The sequence below is a fragment of the Falco peregrinus genome, chromosome 1 (assembly GCF_023634155.1).
Source record: "Falco peregrinus isolate bFalPer1 chromosome 1, bFalPer1.pri, whole genome shotgun sequence".
In the NCBI taxonomy this organism is placed as follows: Eukaryota; Metazoa; Chordata; class Aves; order Falconiformes; family Falconidae; genus Falco; species Falco peregrinus.
The window spans coordinates 16,780,070-16,796,623 of record NC_073721.1 but is presented as its reverse complement, the minus strand read 5'-3'; the positions used below and the strand labels follow the sequence as shown (position 1 = coordinate 16,796,623).

Below are 16,554 nucleotides of genomic sequence, written 5' to 3'. Positions count from 1 at the left end.
GAGTTTTTAGCCTTCCTGTGTATTCTCTGGCCTGACGATTTGGAACAGGAGTGTGCTTTTGTAGCGTCTCTCATATGTTGCCACGTTTTACTGCTGCTTAGGTTGTCAATGGGATTTTTTTTCTGCAGACCATGGAAAAGGGGCCTTGCATGCTACAGACCATATGTGAGAGTTGCTTTCCTAAACGCAGGAATAAACAGCCATAAGCCGAAATATTCCTAAGTAATGAGATTAGTGACATGAGCATAGCATGGGATACAGCTTTCAAAAATAATTACATCTGACACCCTCATCAGCAAGAAGATGTAGGGGCTGCAAGCTTGGGAACAGCATATGAAAGACTGGCTTCTCCTGGGAAGGGAGGCACAAGGGAGGTTATTTTTAGTTCTTGGGGAGGGGGGAGGCTAGAATTTAAGCACGCTGTGCTTCGATACCCTCATTATGGAGGAGATCTTGGGGAAAGAAAAGCAAAACCGGGAGTGGAAACGGTGCTGGGGATGGGGCCTCGGGAAGCTGTGGAACACGGCAGCGGAAGCAAGAGGCTGGTCCGCGCAGGGTGCGAGCGGCGGGGGGGGGCATGGAGGGGGCACCCCCGCCGCCCCCCCGTCCCCATCCCCGGCTGCGCCCGTCGGTACAATAACAACCCCCCGACGGCGGAGCGGGCGGTTCCGTTTGCGCGGCGGTATATATAGATCAGACACTTTCCAAAAAAAACAGCGACACGCTCGCTCCGCGCGGCGCCTCTTTCCACCCGTAATTCAGAAAAACAAAACAAAACAAAACAAAAATTTTATTTTTTTTAAGAAAGGAGAAGCCGGATTCCGTGAATGCGGCTGTTTCTGACCCGCCGCCGCTCTGCGGTTACGGGCTGCTGAGAAAGTGAGCGGGGCCCGGCGGGGCGGCCCCGGGACCTCCTCTGCTTTTCCGAGCTTTTTAAAATTTTCCGGAACGAGCCCTAAAAAGGGCAGGGGGGCGGGGCCGGATCCGCTCCTTTTTAGGACAAGGGCCCCGCCACCGGAATCCCCCCCTGGGCGGCGCGGCGGGCGGCGGCGGGGCGCTGCCGGCGCGGCGGGGGCTGAGCGCGGCCGGGGCGGGTCGGGGCCGCCCCCGCGGGGCGCGGAGCGCGGCGGGGAGGGGGGGGTCGGGGCGGGCGCGGGGTGGCGGGTGCCGCACGCGGGCGCCCACGTGACCGCCAGGCCCCGTTCCTCAGTCCTTATATGGGCAGTGACGTCCCGGGCATTCAGGGGGCCCCCATAAATACTTACCGCCAGACTTGTCCTCCAGCGCGAGCTGCGGCGGGAGCGCGGCTCTCCCGGGGCACCGCGGGCACCGCACCGCCGCGACGGGGCGGCCGCCCGCCCGCCCGCACATGCCTCCCCGCGCGCCGCGCCGGCTCCCCGCCGTCCCCCCCGCGCCGGTAGTGGGAGGCTGGGGGAAGCGCCCCCTCCTCTCCCCCTCCCCGCCCCGAGCGCGCACCGCCGGCCGGGAGCACCGCTCCCCCGGCCGCCCCGCCGCCCCCATGATGACCGCCAAGGCGGTGGACAAGATCCCGGTGACCCTCGGCGGGTTCGTGCACCAGCTCCCCGAGGGCATTTACCCCGCCGATGACATCTCCGCCGCGCTGCCAACTTCGGTCGCGATCTTCCCCAATGCCGACCTGGCGGGGCCGTTTGACCAGATGAGCGGTGTGGCCGGAGGTAAGCGGAGCCCGCGCAGGTGCGGGCCGGGCCGCCCGCAGAGGGCGGCGGAGCCCTGGGGCGGCGGGCGGGCGGGCGGGGGGCGGACTGGGACGGGGGCCGCGGCCTCCCCGCCGCCCGGCCGGGGTCCCCGGCGCCCCTCGCGGCAGCTCTGCCTCCGCGCCCGGCTCGGGGGAAAAGTTGCGGCGGGCGCGGAGCCCCCGCAGCCGGAGCGCAACATGTGCGCGCCGCAGCCCCGCGCCGCGCCGGGCCGGGGCGGGCGGCGGCCGGAGCCGAGGCCGGGGCCGGGCCGCCCGGCGGGTGGCGGCGCGGAAGGCTGACCGGCTCCTTTTCCCCCCCAGACGGCATGATCAACGTGGACATGGGCGACAAGCGGGCCCTGGACCTGCCCTACGGCGGCGGCTTCGCGCCCAACGCCCCGGCCTCCCGCAACCAGACCTTCACCTACATGGGCAAATTCTCCATCGACCCGCAGTACCCCGGCGCCGGCTGCTACCCCGAGGGCATCATCAATATCGTCAGCGCGGGGATCCTGCAGGGGGTCAGCACGCCCTCCTCCGCCGCCCCCGCCGCCGCCCCCGCCGCCGCCTCCTCCGCCTCCTCCTCGGCCACCGCCGCCTCCGCCGCCTCCGCCGCCTCCCCCAACCCGCTGGCCGGGGCCCTCGGCTGCACCATGGCGCAGGGCCAGCCGGCCGACCTGGAGCACCTCTACTCGCCGCCGCCGCCGCCCTACTCGGGCTGCGGCGACCTGTACCCGCAGGACCCCTCCTCGGCCTTCCTGCCCGCCGCCGGCGGCGGGGCGCTGCCTTTCCCCCCGCCGCCCTCCTACCCCTCCCCGAAGGCGGCGGCGGCCGACGGCGGGCTCTTCACCATGATCCCCGAGTACGGCGGCTTCTTCCCGCCGCCCCAGTGCCAGCGGGAGCTGCACGCCGGCCCCGACCGCAAGCCCTTCCCCTGCCCCCTCGACTCGCTCCGCGTCCCGCCGCCCCTCACGCCGCTCTCCACCATCCGCAACTTCACCATGGGGGCGCCCCCGGCGGGCGCCGCCCCCGGCAGCGCTCCCGGCGGCGGCGGGGGCGAGGGCGCGGGCGCCCGGCTGCCCGCCGGCGCCTACAGCCCGCACCACCTGCCGCTGCGGCCCATCCTGCGGCCCCGCAAGTACCCCAACCGGCCCAGCAAGACGCCGGTCCACGAGCGGCCCTACCCCTGCCCCGCCGAGGGCTGCGACCGCCGCTTCTCCCGCTCCGACGAGCTCACCCGGCACATCCGCATCCACACGGGCCACAAGCCCTTCCAGTGCCGCATCTGCATGCGGAACTTCAGCCGCAGCGACCACCTCACCACCCACATCCGCACGCACACCGGCGAGAAGCCCTTCGCCTGCGACTTCTGCGGCAGGAAGTTCGCCCGCTCCGACGAGAGGAAGCGGCACACCAAGATCCACCTGCGCCAGAAGGAGCGGAAAGGAGCCGCCGCCGCCGCCGCCGGCGGGTGCCCGCAGCCCGGCGGCGGGAGCGGCGCCGCCACCCTGGCCCCCTGCGCGGCGCGGACGCGGACGCCCTGACGGCGCGGGGTGGGCAGGACCCAGCGCTGAGCCGCTGAGCCGCCGCCGAGGGCGGCGGGGCGCGGAGCCCGGCGGGGCGCGACGAGCACCTGGTGGCGCCGCGGGGCTCCCCCGGGCCGGAGCGGGCCGGGCCGGGTCGGGCCGGGCCGGGCCGGCCGGTGTACATAGGGGCTGCGGCGGGAGGATGGATGCATGCAGTGCCGTCGTGGTGAGGTGTCCTTGGTGCCTTGTGTGGTGTAGAGCCCGGTCCCCTGTCTGCATGTGGGGGGTGCCTTACCGATCCGCTCCGACGACAGCGGCGACACCGAGACCGGAAAGTTTTCCCTCCCTGGTTTTAGTATGGCTGTACATTTCTGCCTATTAATATTGGGATTTTTTTTTTTTTTAGAGACTATATTTTTGTACGCACTGGCTTGGGGTTTTGTTTTTGTTTTTCTTTCTGGTGACTTAAAAGTGTTACGTTTGTAGTAGGACTTGGGACGGGTTGTAAATACTCTGGCTGGAACCGACGCCCGTTGGCCGCCGGGACCCGGCGCGCAGCAGATAACCCGAATAATGCACAACCACTAACGGGAGCTGGAAGGAGAGAGGGTTTCTTTCTGGCCGCTCTGTAAATAAACTTTTCGACCATAGGGTAGGTGCTTACAACGTTTATAAAAGACGACAAATAAATCTCTTAATTATGCTAAATTGACAGCTTTATTTCCGTAGGTTCCGCCGCCCGGCCCGGGGGAACGGGTGCCGCCCGCCCGTCCCCGGGGGGCTGCGGGGCAGCCGGGCCCGGGCACCTCGGAGCGCCCCGCCCCGCCCCGCACCGCCGTGGCGCGGAAAACCAGCGGCCCCGGCGTAGAAGCGCTCGCTCTCGGGAGCGGGGATTCCCCTCGGAGACGACAGACGGGATAATATCAGCCCGGGGAGCGGGGTGGGTTTTTTTGACTCGCTTTCTGTTTTGTTCCGCGGTTACGGTCCGCCCCAGGCAGCCTCCCCGAGTGGGCTCCGCAAAAGCGGGTACGGCCGCCCCGCGGGGACAGCGGCTGCGGCGGCAGCGGGCTGCGCGGGCGGCACCGCGCCCGTTCTTGGGGCTCCGCGGGGCCCGGGGGCGGCGGCGCTCACCCCCGCGGCACAGCCGGGCTTTTCCTGTTGAACCCATCTGGCCGCAACGGCGCTCTTGTTTTTTTGGTTTTGGGTGGGTTTTTTTAACCTGTTTTGATTATTATTTTTTAAGCAGTTATCCCGGCCTGGCCCCGCCAGGGCCCACCCTCGGGTCCTGCCGTCGGTGCAGGGCCGTACCGGTCCCGCGGGCTCACCCCGCTGATGCAGCGCCCCGGTACGGCCCGCACCGCACAGGCGAGCCGTGCGGGAGGGACCTCGCCGCTAACGCCACAGCCCGGTGCCGCAGGGAGCAGGGGCAAAGCCCTTGCCCGTGCCCTGGTGCAGGGTCGTGCTGTGCAAAGCGCCGGTGGCACCTGCTTCTGCCGTCCGGAACGGCCTGCTCCCTGTCTCCTCGAACGGGCACCGGCTCCTTGGGCAGCTGCGCTTTCCTTGGGAAAGGCGTTCAGCAGTAGTTGAAGCAATACGCCCGGTTTTGAGTTGGAGGTGAAGCAGGCTTCCAAAGCTGGGCATGGACCAGTCCTTGCAGGATGAAGCCACGCAACGACACCAGCTACAGAGCCGCCACACTCACCACCCCACCGCCCCTTAGCAGCACAAGTATGCCTTCGCCTTCCCTGCTGCATCTCTTGGCAGGTTGCAGCTTCATCACCTGATGTCGTGTGCTCCTGGCCCCCAAGAGCAACCACAGCCTGCTGCCGGAGGGATGTCACGGGAGCGCAACCCCACAGGAGCCGGGGTCTCCCTGGTCGGCATCGGTGGGCTGCAGTACAGGCAGGTGGATGAGGTTCCAGTGCTCTCAGACTGCTGCGCTCCCAGAGGTACGGCCTCAGATAACTGCAGCTCCGCCGCAGCCAGAGCGTCGCGAGCAGAACTGGGATCTCAGCTAGCCAGGTGCACAATCCAAGGCTCCACTCGCACTCTCCAAACTACCCTCTGCAGCCATGCTACAAGATGAAAACCCCAGTCAAAAGCAAACTGTGATCAACAACATGGAAACTAAACCAGCTGAATTAAGGAAACTGCTGATGACTAGCATACAGCTACAAAAGAACCTTACATTGCGTACTGGTATCAGCAATCTTAAACCTGTGCCTTTGCCTTACAGTAACAGCCAGGTTTAAAAGTGGTGATGCTGCATGTGCCTGGATTTGTCTACAGGCACCGGTGGAAGATTTGGGCGAGAACCGAGCGTTAAGCATCGCCTTGTGAAGAACGGCCACTCGCACCATTTGGACTGTTAGGCAAAAGAAACCTGCACTCTGTACCATACTTGGTTCCAGACTCTTGTACTTGTGAAGGAAGTAATGACTGGTCAGTGGTAAGATATCCTGTATTTATTCTATAACTCAGCAATAACAGTAATTTTGCTGTTGTGAAAACACAAAAACCAGACTGCAGAGAGAAGGAACGGCATCATGGACTTAAACCTTCTGCTTACAGATATCCAGCACGTATGAAGTAAGTTTCAATTACTGAGTGAGCAAGAAGTTACACAAAGAGGCTTTTCTTTAATGCATCTCAGGTTTTGCTATTTCCCCCAGCTTTAATACCTTGATGCTAACACCAATAAAAAAAAAAAAAAAAAAAGTTTTGCCGCGGTTGTTAACAGCACTCCGCAGCATAAGGGACCATGCTGTCCTCTATGGAAAGACGCATTAAAGTCCTATCCCATTAAACATCTCGACTAGGTTTTGCACATGGAGGAAAAAAAATTAAAAACCAAGCAGAAAGACCTAAGGGGAGGACAGAGCGGACGAGATAAAAATGTTCTCTGTCGCAGTTTGTTTTTCCAGTACAGCTGTTTGCATGCACCACGCTATCTTCTTTGTGGACTTTTGTAAAAGGATGATGGTCTTCATTAGCATCGGAGAGGGTTAGAAACGGGCTGTAACACAGGGAGGCATTGCGTTATACTTAATGACTACATTCGATACAGAATTGTTGCACATTAACTAATGCTAAGCTGCAGGGGAATTCCAGGAAAAACAGGTAAGCCAGCTGCAGAAATACCAGACACTTTAAAGTGCTGTAAGAATAAATGGAAATCGCCTGAAATAATTTCCACCATTTTTTCCTTGCAAAAGAATTAATCCATGCATGCATAATGCTGACTGTATTTTACACTCATTCTTTTGCAGGAAAACAAACAAACAAACAAAAAAAAAAGGCAATGCCGTATCAGAATCATTTAAAAATTCACACAATTCACACATACAAGCCACTGTACAGGAAAAACAAGTCTGCTTTTATAAATACACAAAGAAAAATTAAAGCCAGTTGTGGAATGATTTCTGGAGCAGGTTGGTACATCGCTTAGGAAGTTGGTCAGTCGTGTTTATTATTCAAATTCCCACGTTGTGACCAAGCAGGCCAAGGCTGCCCCGGTCTGGGTCTGGGGTACGAAGTGTGCGTTGGGATGAAGAGGCACGAGACCAGTCCCTGCAGTGCAGATGGAGTGTTTCACCTACAGAAAGTTTCTCCCTTGTTAGAAAGACCGCATCCCCTGCCGTGGACAAACCACATCTCCAGACTGCTTCCATCATTAGCAAGGCAAAATTCATGGTGTCTCTTCTATGCTATGTTTATTTAAAAGCCTTATGAAAAAGTAGTCTTTATAAATAGTATAAAGAGGGAAACTGCAAGGCTTCGAAAGCCCAAAGTGTTCTCTTGTCCATATAAAAACACAGACCCTACTTTAAAGAGAAGACATCGGGTCAAATCTTATCTGTACCTAGGGTTATGTGCGCTGCTGTATATATAGGGTTTGCAAACGTCACGTTTCTAGAATAGCTTCCACGACTCAACAGTGGATAGTTGGTTTTTCTCTTAAGATGCCCACAGCTTCTGCTGCCCTCTGCCACTGCTGCATGAGAGGTTCCAAGCAGGTTAACGAGCAGCCGACTAGTCTCCTTCTCCTAGCTGAAGGAAATATGCATAGACGTACTCTGTAATTCTCAGTTGCAATAGCGAGATCTTAGAGGCAATGCTTTAAGGTACGGAAAAAAAGTGATTCTGAACCTGACAGTGCCCCTTAGGAGGGGGAGCTCCCTTAACTCCAGCCGCGGGGATTGCTGGCATTTACTGGAGGCGCACGTCCTGGCTCAGGAGCTGTTCTGGGCCGGTTTTTGGCCCGCAGACTCTCGAGGATGGCTGTGGCAGACGGCGTGCCCAGCGGCTGCAGCCAGCCCAGCCCGCTGCCCAGGCTGGGGAGCCCACCCCGCCAAGCCGCTCGCGGCGCCCCACGACACCTTCGCCCTCCCGCCGGGGCCGACCCCCCGCACCGCACAGGGCGCCGGAGTAGTTCCTCCTGAGCGCTGAGGTGAGCAGCAGCTTAACGGCGCTGCTCCGCCCCACCAGCCCAAGGGGAATAAACGCACCCCGGCACTTTGCTCCCCCCGACTCGGCACGCCCGGCGGGCCTCGGCGAGGAGGTGCCTGCAGCACTCCCGCGGAGCCCCAGCAGCGCCGGGCCCGGGCCGCCTGGCAGCGTGTGGCCGGGCCGGGGCGTGAGGCGGGCCGGCGGCGCCGGGCAGGGTGCAGCGAGCGGCGGGCTCCCCTCCGGGCGGCGCGGGCCGAGCGCCCACCGCCCCAGCGGCCGCCGGGCCCGGGCCGCCGCCTCAGAGGCAGACGCGGGGCCCGGGGTAGGGCTCGCCCCCGCACCAGAAGTCGGCGGCCTGCGGGGTCTCCGTCAGCCACACCTCCCGCGGCAGCGCCAGCGGCTCGGCGCCCGCCGGCGGCCCCTCCAGCAGGCGGTAGTAGTGGCAGTCCCGGCCGTGCTGGGGGTCGTAGGGCGGCGCCAGGATGTCGAGGAAGGCGGCGGGCCCGTCCACGGCGTCGATCTGGTGGAGGTTGTCGGTGTGCGGCGAGAGCAGGCACGGCGGGGAGGCCGGCGTGTAGTGCTGCCGGGAGCGGTACAGGGCGCGGTGGCAGGGCCCGGCGGCGGCGGGGGGCGGCGGGGCGGCGGCGGCGGCGGGCAGCGTGTCCATGCAGGCGATGCGCAGCGTGCCGTAGAGCACCTTCAGCATGCCGTTCATGCCCGGGTGGTCGTGCAGCGGGATGCAGGCGCCGCTCCGCAGCAGGAACACGCCCATGCTGAAGCTCTCCGTCTCGCAGATGTGCATGTAGCTGACCGGCGGCACCACGCCGGCCCACGGGAACCCCCCGCCCGCCGCCGCCGCCGCGGCCGCCGACGGCCCCCGCGGCGCCAAGTGCAGGTCCTCGGCGCGCACCTCGTCCAGCAGCTGCTGCAGCCGGTGCAGGTTCTCCCCGAAGGCCGGCCCCGCCGGGCTGCGGAAGGTGATCCGCGCCTGCCGCGCCACCCGCTGGATCAGGGAGGCCATGTTGTCCCGGGGCATGGCGGCGCCCGACCCGGCCCCGCCGCCCCCGCCGCGGCAGGCGGTCCCGTCGCCGCTTCCGCCTCCGCCCCCTGCCCCGCCGCGCAGGCGCGCCCGCGCCGCCGTGCACCACGGGGCTCGTAGTCCTGCCCGCCGCCGCCGGGGTCCCGTGGGGGCGCGGAGCCGGGGGCGGCGGGAGGGGGAGGGGGAGGGGGGGGGGCTGCTGCTCCCAGCAGGGCCGGCGGAGGTGAGCGGCCGGCGGGGGCCGCGGTGTGCGGGGCCCGGCCGGCTGCCGGGGGGCGCGGCGGCACCGCCTGCGGCCGCCATCTTAGCGCCGCGGGGGGCGAGGCGGGAGCGGGAGCGGGAGCGGGGCTGCTGCGGGCAGCGCCTTGCGGAGCCCGTGGCGGAGGGACGGCGGCGTGGCGGCGGGGGGGCGGCCGGCGGCGGGGCCCCGGGCGCGGGCAGGGCTCTCACCCGCCCGGAGCCCGCGCAGCGCCCTGCCTGCCCGGCCGGGGACGGCACCGGGGCGTCCGGCGTCCGCACAGCTGCGGGGGGGCCGGGGGCCGGGGGCGCCCGCGCGGAGCCCGCTCCTCGGCCCGCAGTTTGGCGAGCACGGCAGCGCGGGTACTGTGGCACGGACGCGCCGCAGGCTGGATAAACAGTTTGGTGTCGGACACTAATTGCGAAGCCGTTTTGGCACGTTTATCGCTTCCCAGCCTCCCGACACCGCCTCTCCTGTTGGAGCACCGGCCCGAGGTCTCGCTGCATGGCACGCGCTGTCCTTGATGCGTCTCCTTGCAGCCGCTGTTGAGCGTGGTTGTATCTTGGTTCGTTATCTGTAACCGCAGACGAACATCGAATGAGCACATGGAGTTCCAGACGCTGATCCTCAGAGAATCCACGTGTGACAGAAAGCATGGATAATCTCTTGGCTCGGTTCCAGCCTGGCGGAGCCTGCACGTGGCTCTTCCAGGCTGATGTACAAAAGGGTACAGCATTTATTTTGCCAGGGCGTTACATGCGACGTTTTATTTCATTTATGTATCTGTGGCAACGATCCTGTCACCTTCTTTCTATGACTGTGCATAGCAGACCATGCCTGGAAAATACTTGGGTTTGGAAATCGACCTGTTAGTGCTGGGATAAACAAAGTTAGGCAGTGGTCACACAAATACACGGACTCGTACCGCCTTGAGTTCAGTTATTTAAGCAAGTGTTCAGCACCGACGTAGGTGGTAGGTCTAGGCCCACCTGGTTAGATTCTGAAAAACAGCCGAATGACAGTACTCAACCAAATAGGACTCCAGTGGCTGCAGCCCACAAGTTAAAAAACTTAGTTTAGAAACAAGGTAAACCAATGTGTTTTCTTGATGAAAGGCAAATACAAGTCTTAAGATGTGCATTAAACTTAAGTAAGATCTGTGTGGCTTTACAGTATTATTACATACATTATACGTGAATTAAAGACAGAGATGTTGCAGACATGTGATGGCCCAGTAGAAGATTAAACACTGACAGTGTAAACAAAGATTGGTGACTTCAGTCTCTCTGCCCAAACCTATTTCCCTCCTATAAAGAAGTGGTGCACAGAACGCACATTTAGGTAATGGCATTGTTGCTTCCTCTTCGTAGAGGAGGATGTTCATTTGAGTTGCTCCTTTAGAGTTCCACCTGAAGCTGTAAAGCATTGCAATCTTCATCCGTTTCATCTTCACACACTGATGTTCTAAGTAATTTCTCTCTCCAGTGCCAGTGTTGCAAGCGCAAGGTGAAGATCAGGTGGCATTTCTGTGCTTCGCAGGAACAGGGCTGCCTGGCAGGATGCTTAGAATGAGGGGGCAGATGCCTTGGGTTGAGCCCTGGTGTCTTTAATGGCCTGTGAGCCTTCCTGTGTTGGAGTGAACTGCTGGGGACACCGACAGTCTCACCATTGCTGTATTGATTGGCAATTGGCATTTTGTCAGAAGCCAAGGGATGTGGAAGGGTCCGTGTTCAGTGTGCTCTTACTATTCAGTCCCCTTCTGCAGGACAGTCTATTTATTTACAGATGTATGGACTGGAATTTTTGGCAGTTATCTTTATCAGTGATAATGATAAATTATCTCTCTATTGGCTTAAGCTATCCATTTGCGTCCTGCCTCAGCAATTATGTTTTATGCTTGCAAGTGATTGCTAGAATGCTCACTTTTGAACACACTGGTTCTCTTTCTGTGCAGCACAAAAATAAGCTGTTTTGTGGAAACAGAAATGTTGGGTATTGGTAGGACATTGTGGGCTTACAACGTGTGGTTGTAAGGAAGATTGGCATGGAAAACCAGGATCCTGAGTTCTGATCTTGACTTGCTGGGTGATATTAGGTGAGTTAATTGACCCTTTTAGTGCTTATCACTCAGTAAACCATGAATCACACCTCCTGTGTACAAGGGTGTTTATCAAGATTTTAAGAACATCTTTATGTGAACATTCCCAGTGCCACGTTATGTGGCTGATAAGGTTTATATTTTGCATAATGGATCACCTTGTGATCCTCGATGTTTTTAACTACTGTATTGATTTCCATTTCTAACAGATACAGGCAAAAATATGTCCTTGGCACTTAACATTCCAGTTTAATGCTGTATCACACCCACACCTTGCAGTGCAGTAATATTTAAAAAAAAAAACAACAACCCCCAAAACAACAAAACCTCGAAGGAAAAGCAAGGCTGCCCAGCCAACTGACAAATTGACACGTTTTTTTGTTCTGAAAGGATGGATTCTTAGCTGGCCTCTACCATCTTGAGTGCGCGTGAAGGCAAAAAAAATAATCATGGTGTAGTTGCTCGGCTGGGCTTTTAGACTGCTTTGTGGTGGTGATGCAATGACCAAAGTTCAGCCCGGTGGTTTTGTGATCCGAGCAGTGTGAGGGAGGTCAGGTTCAGGTTATGGTTTTGGTCTCCTGCTGTGTTTGTTTTCTTCCCCACACACAGAAAGAGAATGTGTTAAGTGTTACAGCTGTTTTCTCCTGCCCACCCTCCCCCTTCTTTTAGGCTCTTCTCCTTTCTACCTGAATTCTCCTGTGGGACTGACAGTTTTTCAGCTTCTCACTTCTTTGTTGCCATTAAGTATTACAATTCCCACAGAGTCTGTAAAATATCCCATGCTCATTTTCACTTTCTTCTAGGAGTTGCTTCCCAGATCCTCTTAATTTGGTTTGAGAATTTGGAATTAGCTGTAACCATCAGGTGAAACAACAATCTTGAATAGACAGCCACCTGCTTAGAAGGTCAGTTGTTAGCTGTAATTAAATGTTGTGTTACGATGCTAGAATATTTTACAAGGTGTAGAACTTGGATAGCCAGCACAGAAACCATCCTGTTTTAGAATGTTGCCAACAACTGCAGATGCGTGTTTACATTGACGCAGATTCTTATTTTTTGTCCTAAGAACATCTTTTTTGCACTTTTCCTGCCACCAGTTCTGTAAGGGCATATAGATTTCTTTTTTTATATAGCTACTGCTACCACCAGTCAAGGAGATAGGTGCGAATGCTAGCCAAATGCGATTCAGATGAGAACAAGACTAAAAAGAGAGGAGACAAACATGCCTGTAATATTCGCTGGCTCTCCAGTAATGGCTTACGTAAAAGAAAGCTGGTTATCAGTTATTCATCAGAGAATTTATGTGTCATTTGAAATACAGAGGAGTGCTAGATATAACTGTACTGAAATTAAAAGGCGAATTAGGTTCATACATATACACCAAACTTCAGGCAGATATATGTAACATCAAGACGCCCACCCACCTTTACCACTTCATTACTGACACGCATCCTGTATTCCATTAACCACATCATTCACCCTTCGCTTCACTCTTCATTTGTTGTAGCCTCTCCGTTAAATGCACTATTTCTATATGGAGAGCACACCATTAATGAGTTTTATTGGCAGTTTGCTACTGAACAGCCTAGAGCAGGAGCTGGAGTGACTCAGAGTAGGAAAGGCTGTGCAGCGTGCAACTCCCTGTGCATGAATTTGCAGAGATAACAAGCTTCATTCTGATCCTCTGAGTTTAGCTCCACTGGTTTCATGCTTTCCAGTGGTGCAAATCAGGCCTGTGCTTGATGACTCTGACACCGCCCAGGTTAGGCTGCGGTGAGGATGCTGTGGGTTAGTCACGACCTTATTCCTTCTGAACTCCCTGACTGTCTAGGACCGATCCTGGATGTGAGGAAGAAGGAGTTTACCAGTGTGGTTAGAAACTGCCCTCCCTTCGTGCACTCCCTTCTGGACGTGTGGTTTGCAGGAGGGTACCTCTGGCCAGCGCTGCCTGCCTGCGTGCTGTCGCCCTCGGCCACTGCAGCTGTGGAGCTGCGCGAGGCACTTGCCAGCTGTACGCGGCGGTGACAAAAAATGGAGAGAGTGAGCGGGAGAAATCCCCTGATGGTTGTAGAAAGAGTTATTACTTGAGTTTTCTAAGTTTTTCATCTATCTTTAGTGTTTTCCAACTATATAATCTGGGAAAAATATGACCTTTATGCCTAAAACATAAAAAATATATTCAAGAATAGTGTTGAAGTGTCCATAATCCTGAGTCCTCAGATACAGGCAGGAAAGTAAAAAAAGATTTACTGAGATTTAGTTACTGAGATGAAAGAAACCCACAGCTCAATTTGCAAGTGTAATTCTGGTCCACAAAAAGCTGTGTATTGCCGCTCTTTCTTATTACTGGCATAACTTTCAACATAAAATATCAACAGGAATGCGTATGGATACTTTGTTATGAAGAATGTAATTAGAAATTAATGGGAATCATTGATTAAGCTGGTTAATCTTACAACGTATGGAACACTGTCATTTGGACCATCACTTTTAGTCTTTTAAGTGCCGGCAGAAAAGGCACCGTTAAAGGTGTGGTATGTTTACTTGTGATTTCTTCTCTGCATATCTTTATTTCTGGCTGTATTAAAATTATTTGATATTTTACATAAGTGCATTGAAAACCAGGAAAATGCATAGAAGTCATTTATCATTTTATTGATATAAATTCCTGTTAATTTAAATGCTGACACTACCTGTTGGGAAAGTTGAAACCTGTTTCCTGGGATAGCTGGTACGGAATGAAAGTCATGCTTGGCTGTAGTCCCGCTGCTCTGTTAGCATGAGGGGTTTGTCTGGTTACTGGTGAAGTGGAGGACCTGGGGCCGGTCCTGTTGCCCAGCGGTGAGTGCGGGGTGCTGTGGCCGCACCACCGTTACGCCAGGGAGTAGCCACCCGGTGCTGGCTGCGCTTTTGGCCCTCCGCTGTTGTAGAAACTGCTTCCCTGTAGGTCCTTTGAATTCTGTCACTGCCTGCCAGACCCATGGGGCCCCTCCAGCCTCTGACATCAGTGCCAAACTCCACGTGTTTTTTTTTTCTCTGTTACTTTTTCAGAGAATCCCGAGGGTCCCGTTTGGCCACTCGGTGGAAAACCGGAGGGTGGGAGAAAGCTTGCAAGGTCACCTCTGTTTGGAAGCAGCTCCCTTGGCCCCCAGCCCTCCCCTCAGCAGCTGGCTTTCAAACGGCAAGGGAAGGCGGCGTTGATGCGGCCCAGGGGAAGGGCCCGCTCAGCGTATGAAGACTCAGTGTCCTCGTTGTGGGGCAGCGATGGGGAAGGCTGCTCCCTTGCAGGGAAAGCCTTGCGTTTCTCTCTGCGTGTCTGTTCTCCCGTTGTCGCAGACTTCAGTGCCGTATTTACTTTTGCCTGCCTGGAGCTAGGTGTGGTGTATAAGCACTTTTGTACTAGGGTAGGGTGTGATTCTGCTCTGTTAGAGCCTGAGGGTTGCAAGTAGATAGTTTACTAATTCTGGGGTCCCAGAGGGCACGAGGTGTGGGTCTCCTACTGCTTGTGCTATGCTAAGTAGTGATCACGCACCAACTTTTAGGCAACCTGACTAGCAAGTTCTAAAATAATCCAGCTTATGTGGCTTAAAGAGTTAGTGCTGTGCAGCTGAGTCACTGTAACCTGCTGGGTGCTCGCTCACAGCCTTCCCTCGCTGCCAAAACCAGTTTAGCACAGACTACCCTTAAGCTAAGCCATTCCTTTTTGCAGTCACGAGTAAGGACCGCATATGGTCACGCAGGTGATAAGCAGTAGTGCATGAAGCCATAGTAACCTGATTGCCTTTGGTTATATGTGTAAAATACTGTTTTAAGGATCTCTTTTCAACAAGAGAGAATTATTTCATTTTTTAACCATTCGGGATCAAATTTATCCCAGTGGGGATCTATACAGGGTTAATCAATAGTGCTAAATTTAAGAAGGAAAGAATAAGTATCTTTTAAGGAATAGTCAAGGAACATTCTTCTATTTTAAATAAATGATACATTTTTTTCATGGAAAGAGTGTGCAGCAAAAGAAGAAGTGCACAGTAAAATTTAGTGGGTATTTAGTGGGACAGAGAAATTTCTTTCAGTGTTTTCAGGTGCTTGTAGTGTTTAGGTTAATTGGTACATCCAGTAAAATCCTTCTTTGTCCTATAGGTAAAGGGTCTGTATTAAACTTGTGGCTTCCACAAGGAGGAGGAAAATTTTATGCAAGTGTTTGAACACGAGAGGTGGACTGAGGGAAGCAGAAGGAAAAGGCCAGGACCCGCAGGACTCCTACAGCCACCCATGCGGCGGTATTGATCTCTCTTAAAGTTGTGGTTTTCAACCAGGATTTGACTTAATTCCAAGACAAAAGTATGAAAATACAAGAACATGAATTAGAAAATGTTGGCAATTGGTTAGTAGAGGAAAATGGTGAGGAAGAAGAAGGAAGGAAGGGATGTCAGTGTGAGTGAGATGTCAGTGTATGAGGTCAGAGAGGCAGCATGCAGAGGTGAGTTGGTATTTGAACGTGCAGGGAACGAGGCAAGGAGGGGACGGTTTGGTTCCATGACATGCAGTTGCGGGATCAACAACTGTTAAAGGGCACATATAAAGGCATTTGGAAAATCAGTGCTATGTGTAGGCTAGGTTTTGAAGTGTGGATTGAAATGATATAAAAAATTTCAGTTTCTTTAAAAAGGAAGGACGTAATTTTAATGGTATGTTTGAGGACACAGTGAAAAGTCACAAGCTGGGGAATAACAAATGCTTATCAAAGCTAGAAACGTGACCTTTGCTAGTTGTGCTCTAGTACTGCCGGTGTTTAGAGGACCACATGCTCTTTTTCAGTTAGAATAATACGCTTGTCAGTAGATGCCACTTCTGCACTATGCTACAGTGTTCATAGGTCTCTCTTCAGATGATTGAGGAAAAAAACCCAAAGTTATGAAGGTATAAAGGAAAATTAGCTCAGATATTTTACTTGCACATTTCACAGCATGGTTGCAAAAGTGTGGCAGATTTTTCTTGGAAAATTAGGATGCATTCCAGCAGAAATTGATGCAGACACTCAGCTTTTTCCTGAAAAAGAGCTTTCACTGTTCCTCATAGCTAAGTATTTAGAGCTTGCAGGACAGGGCCTAAAAAGCCACGCATCCTTCTGGTTTTTTTTGTTGGGTGGGGTTTTTTTTCCCCTCCAGGAAAACAAAACTCTCCATGTTTCCATGTTAAAATGACTGGAAATTGAACTTCGGGGGATCTAGCATGTGATTACTTTTTTTAGACAGGATTTTCTTCGTAGCTGAATAGGACTGAGTCTTTTTTTTCTCCCAAACCAGATGGTAAGTGATTCAGTACTTTTAGCAGTAGAAAAATGATTTGTTTTCTTTCCTCAGTAGTTGGTGTGAATGTACTTTTCTTTACCTATTTACATATTATGTAAACACACTTTACCAGCATTTATGTATATAGTTTATAGTCCTAATCCTGCAGACAGCCCTGTATAGGCAAGGCTTTGCA

General features: G+C 55.4%; 2 protein-coding genes across 2 annotated transcripts; one reads left to right on the top strand and one right to left on the bottom strand.

Annotated features, from left to right (window-relative positions):
- The first annotated feature begins 1,519 nt into the window (after positions 1-1,519).
- EGR2 (early growth response 2) lies at positions 1,520-6,218 on the top strand. Its single transcript, XM_055820053.1, has 2 exons — positions 1,520-1,697; positions 2,039-6,218. Exons 1-2 carry the CDS (start codon positions 1,520-1,522, stop codon positions 3,259-3,261), a joined length of 1,401 nt encoding a protein of 466 aa, XP_055676028.1. The 3' UTR covers positions 3,262-6,218.
- Positions 5,694-8,795, bottom strand: ADO (2-aminoethanethiol dioxygenase). Its single transcript, XM_055820059.1, has one exon. It carries the CDS (start codon positions 8,726-8,728, stop codon positions 7,991-7,993), a length of 738 nt encoding a protein of 245 aa, XP_055676034.1. The 5' UTR covers positions 8,729-8,795; the 3' UTR covers positions 5,694-7,990.
- Positions 8,796-16,554: the final 7,759 nt, after the last annotated feature.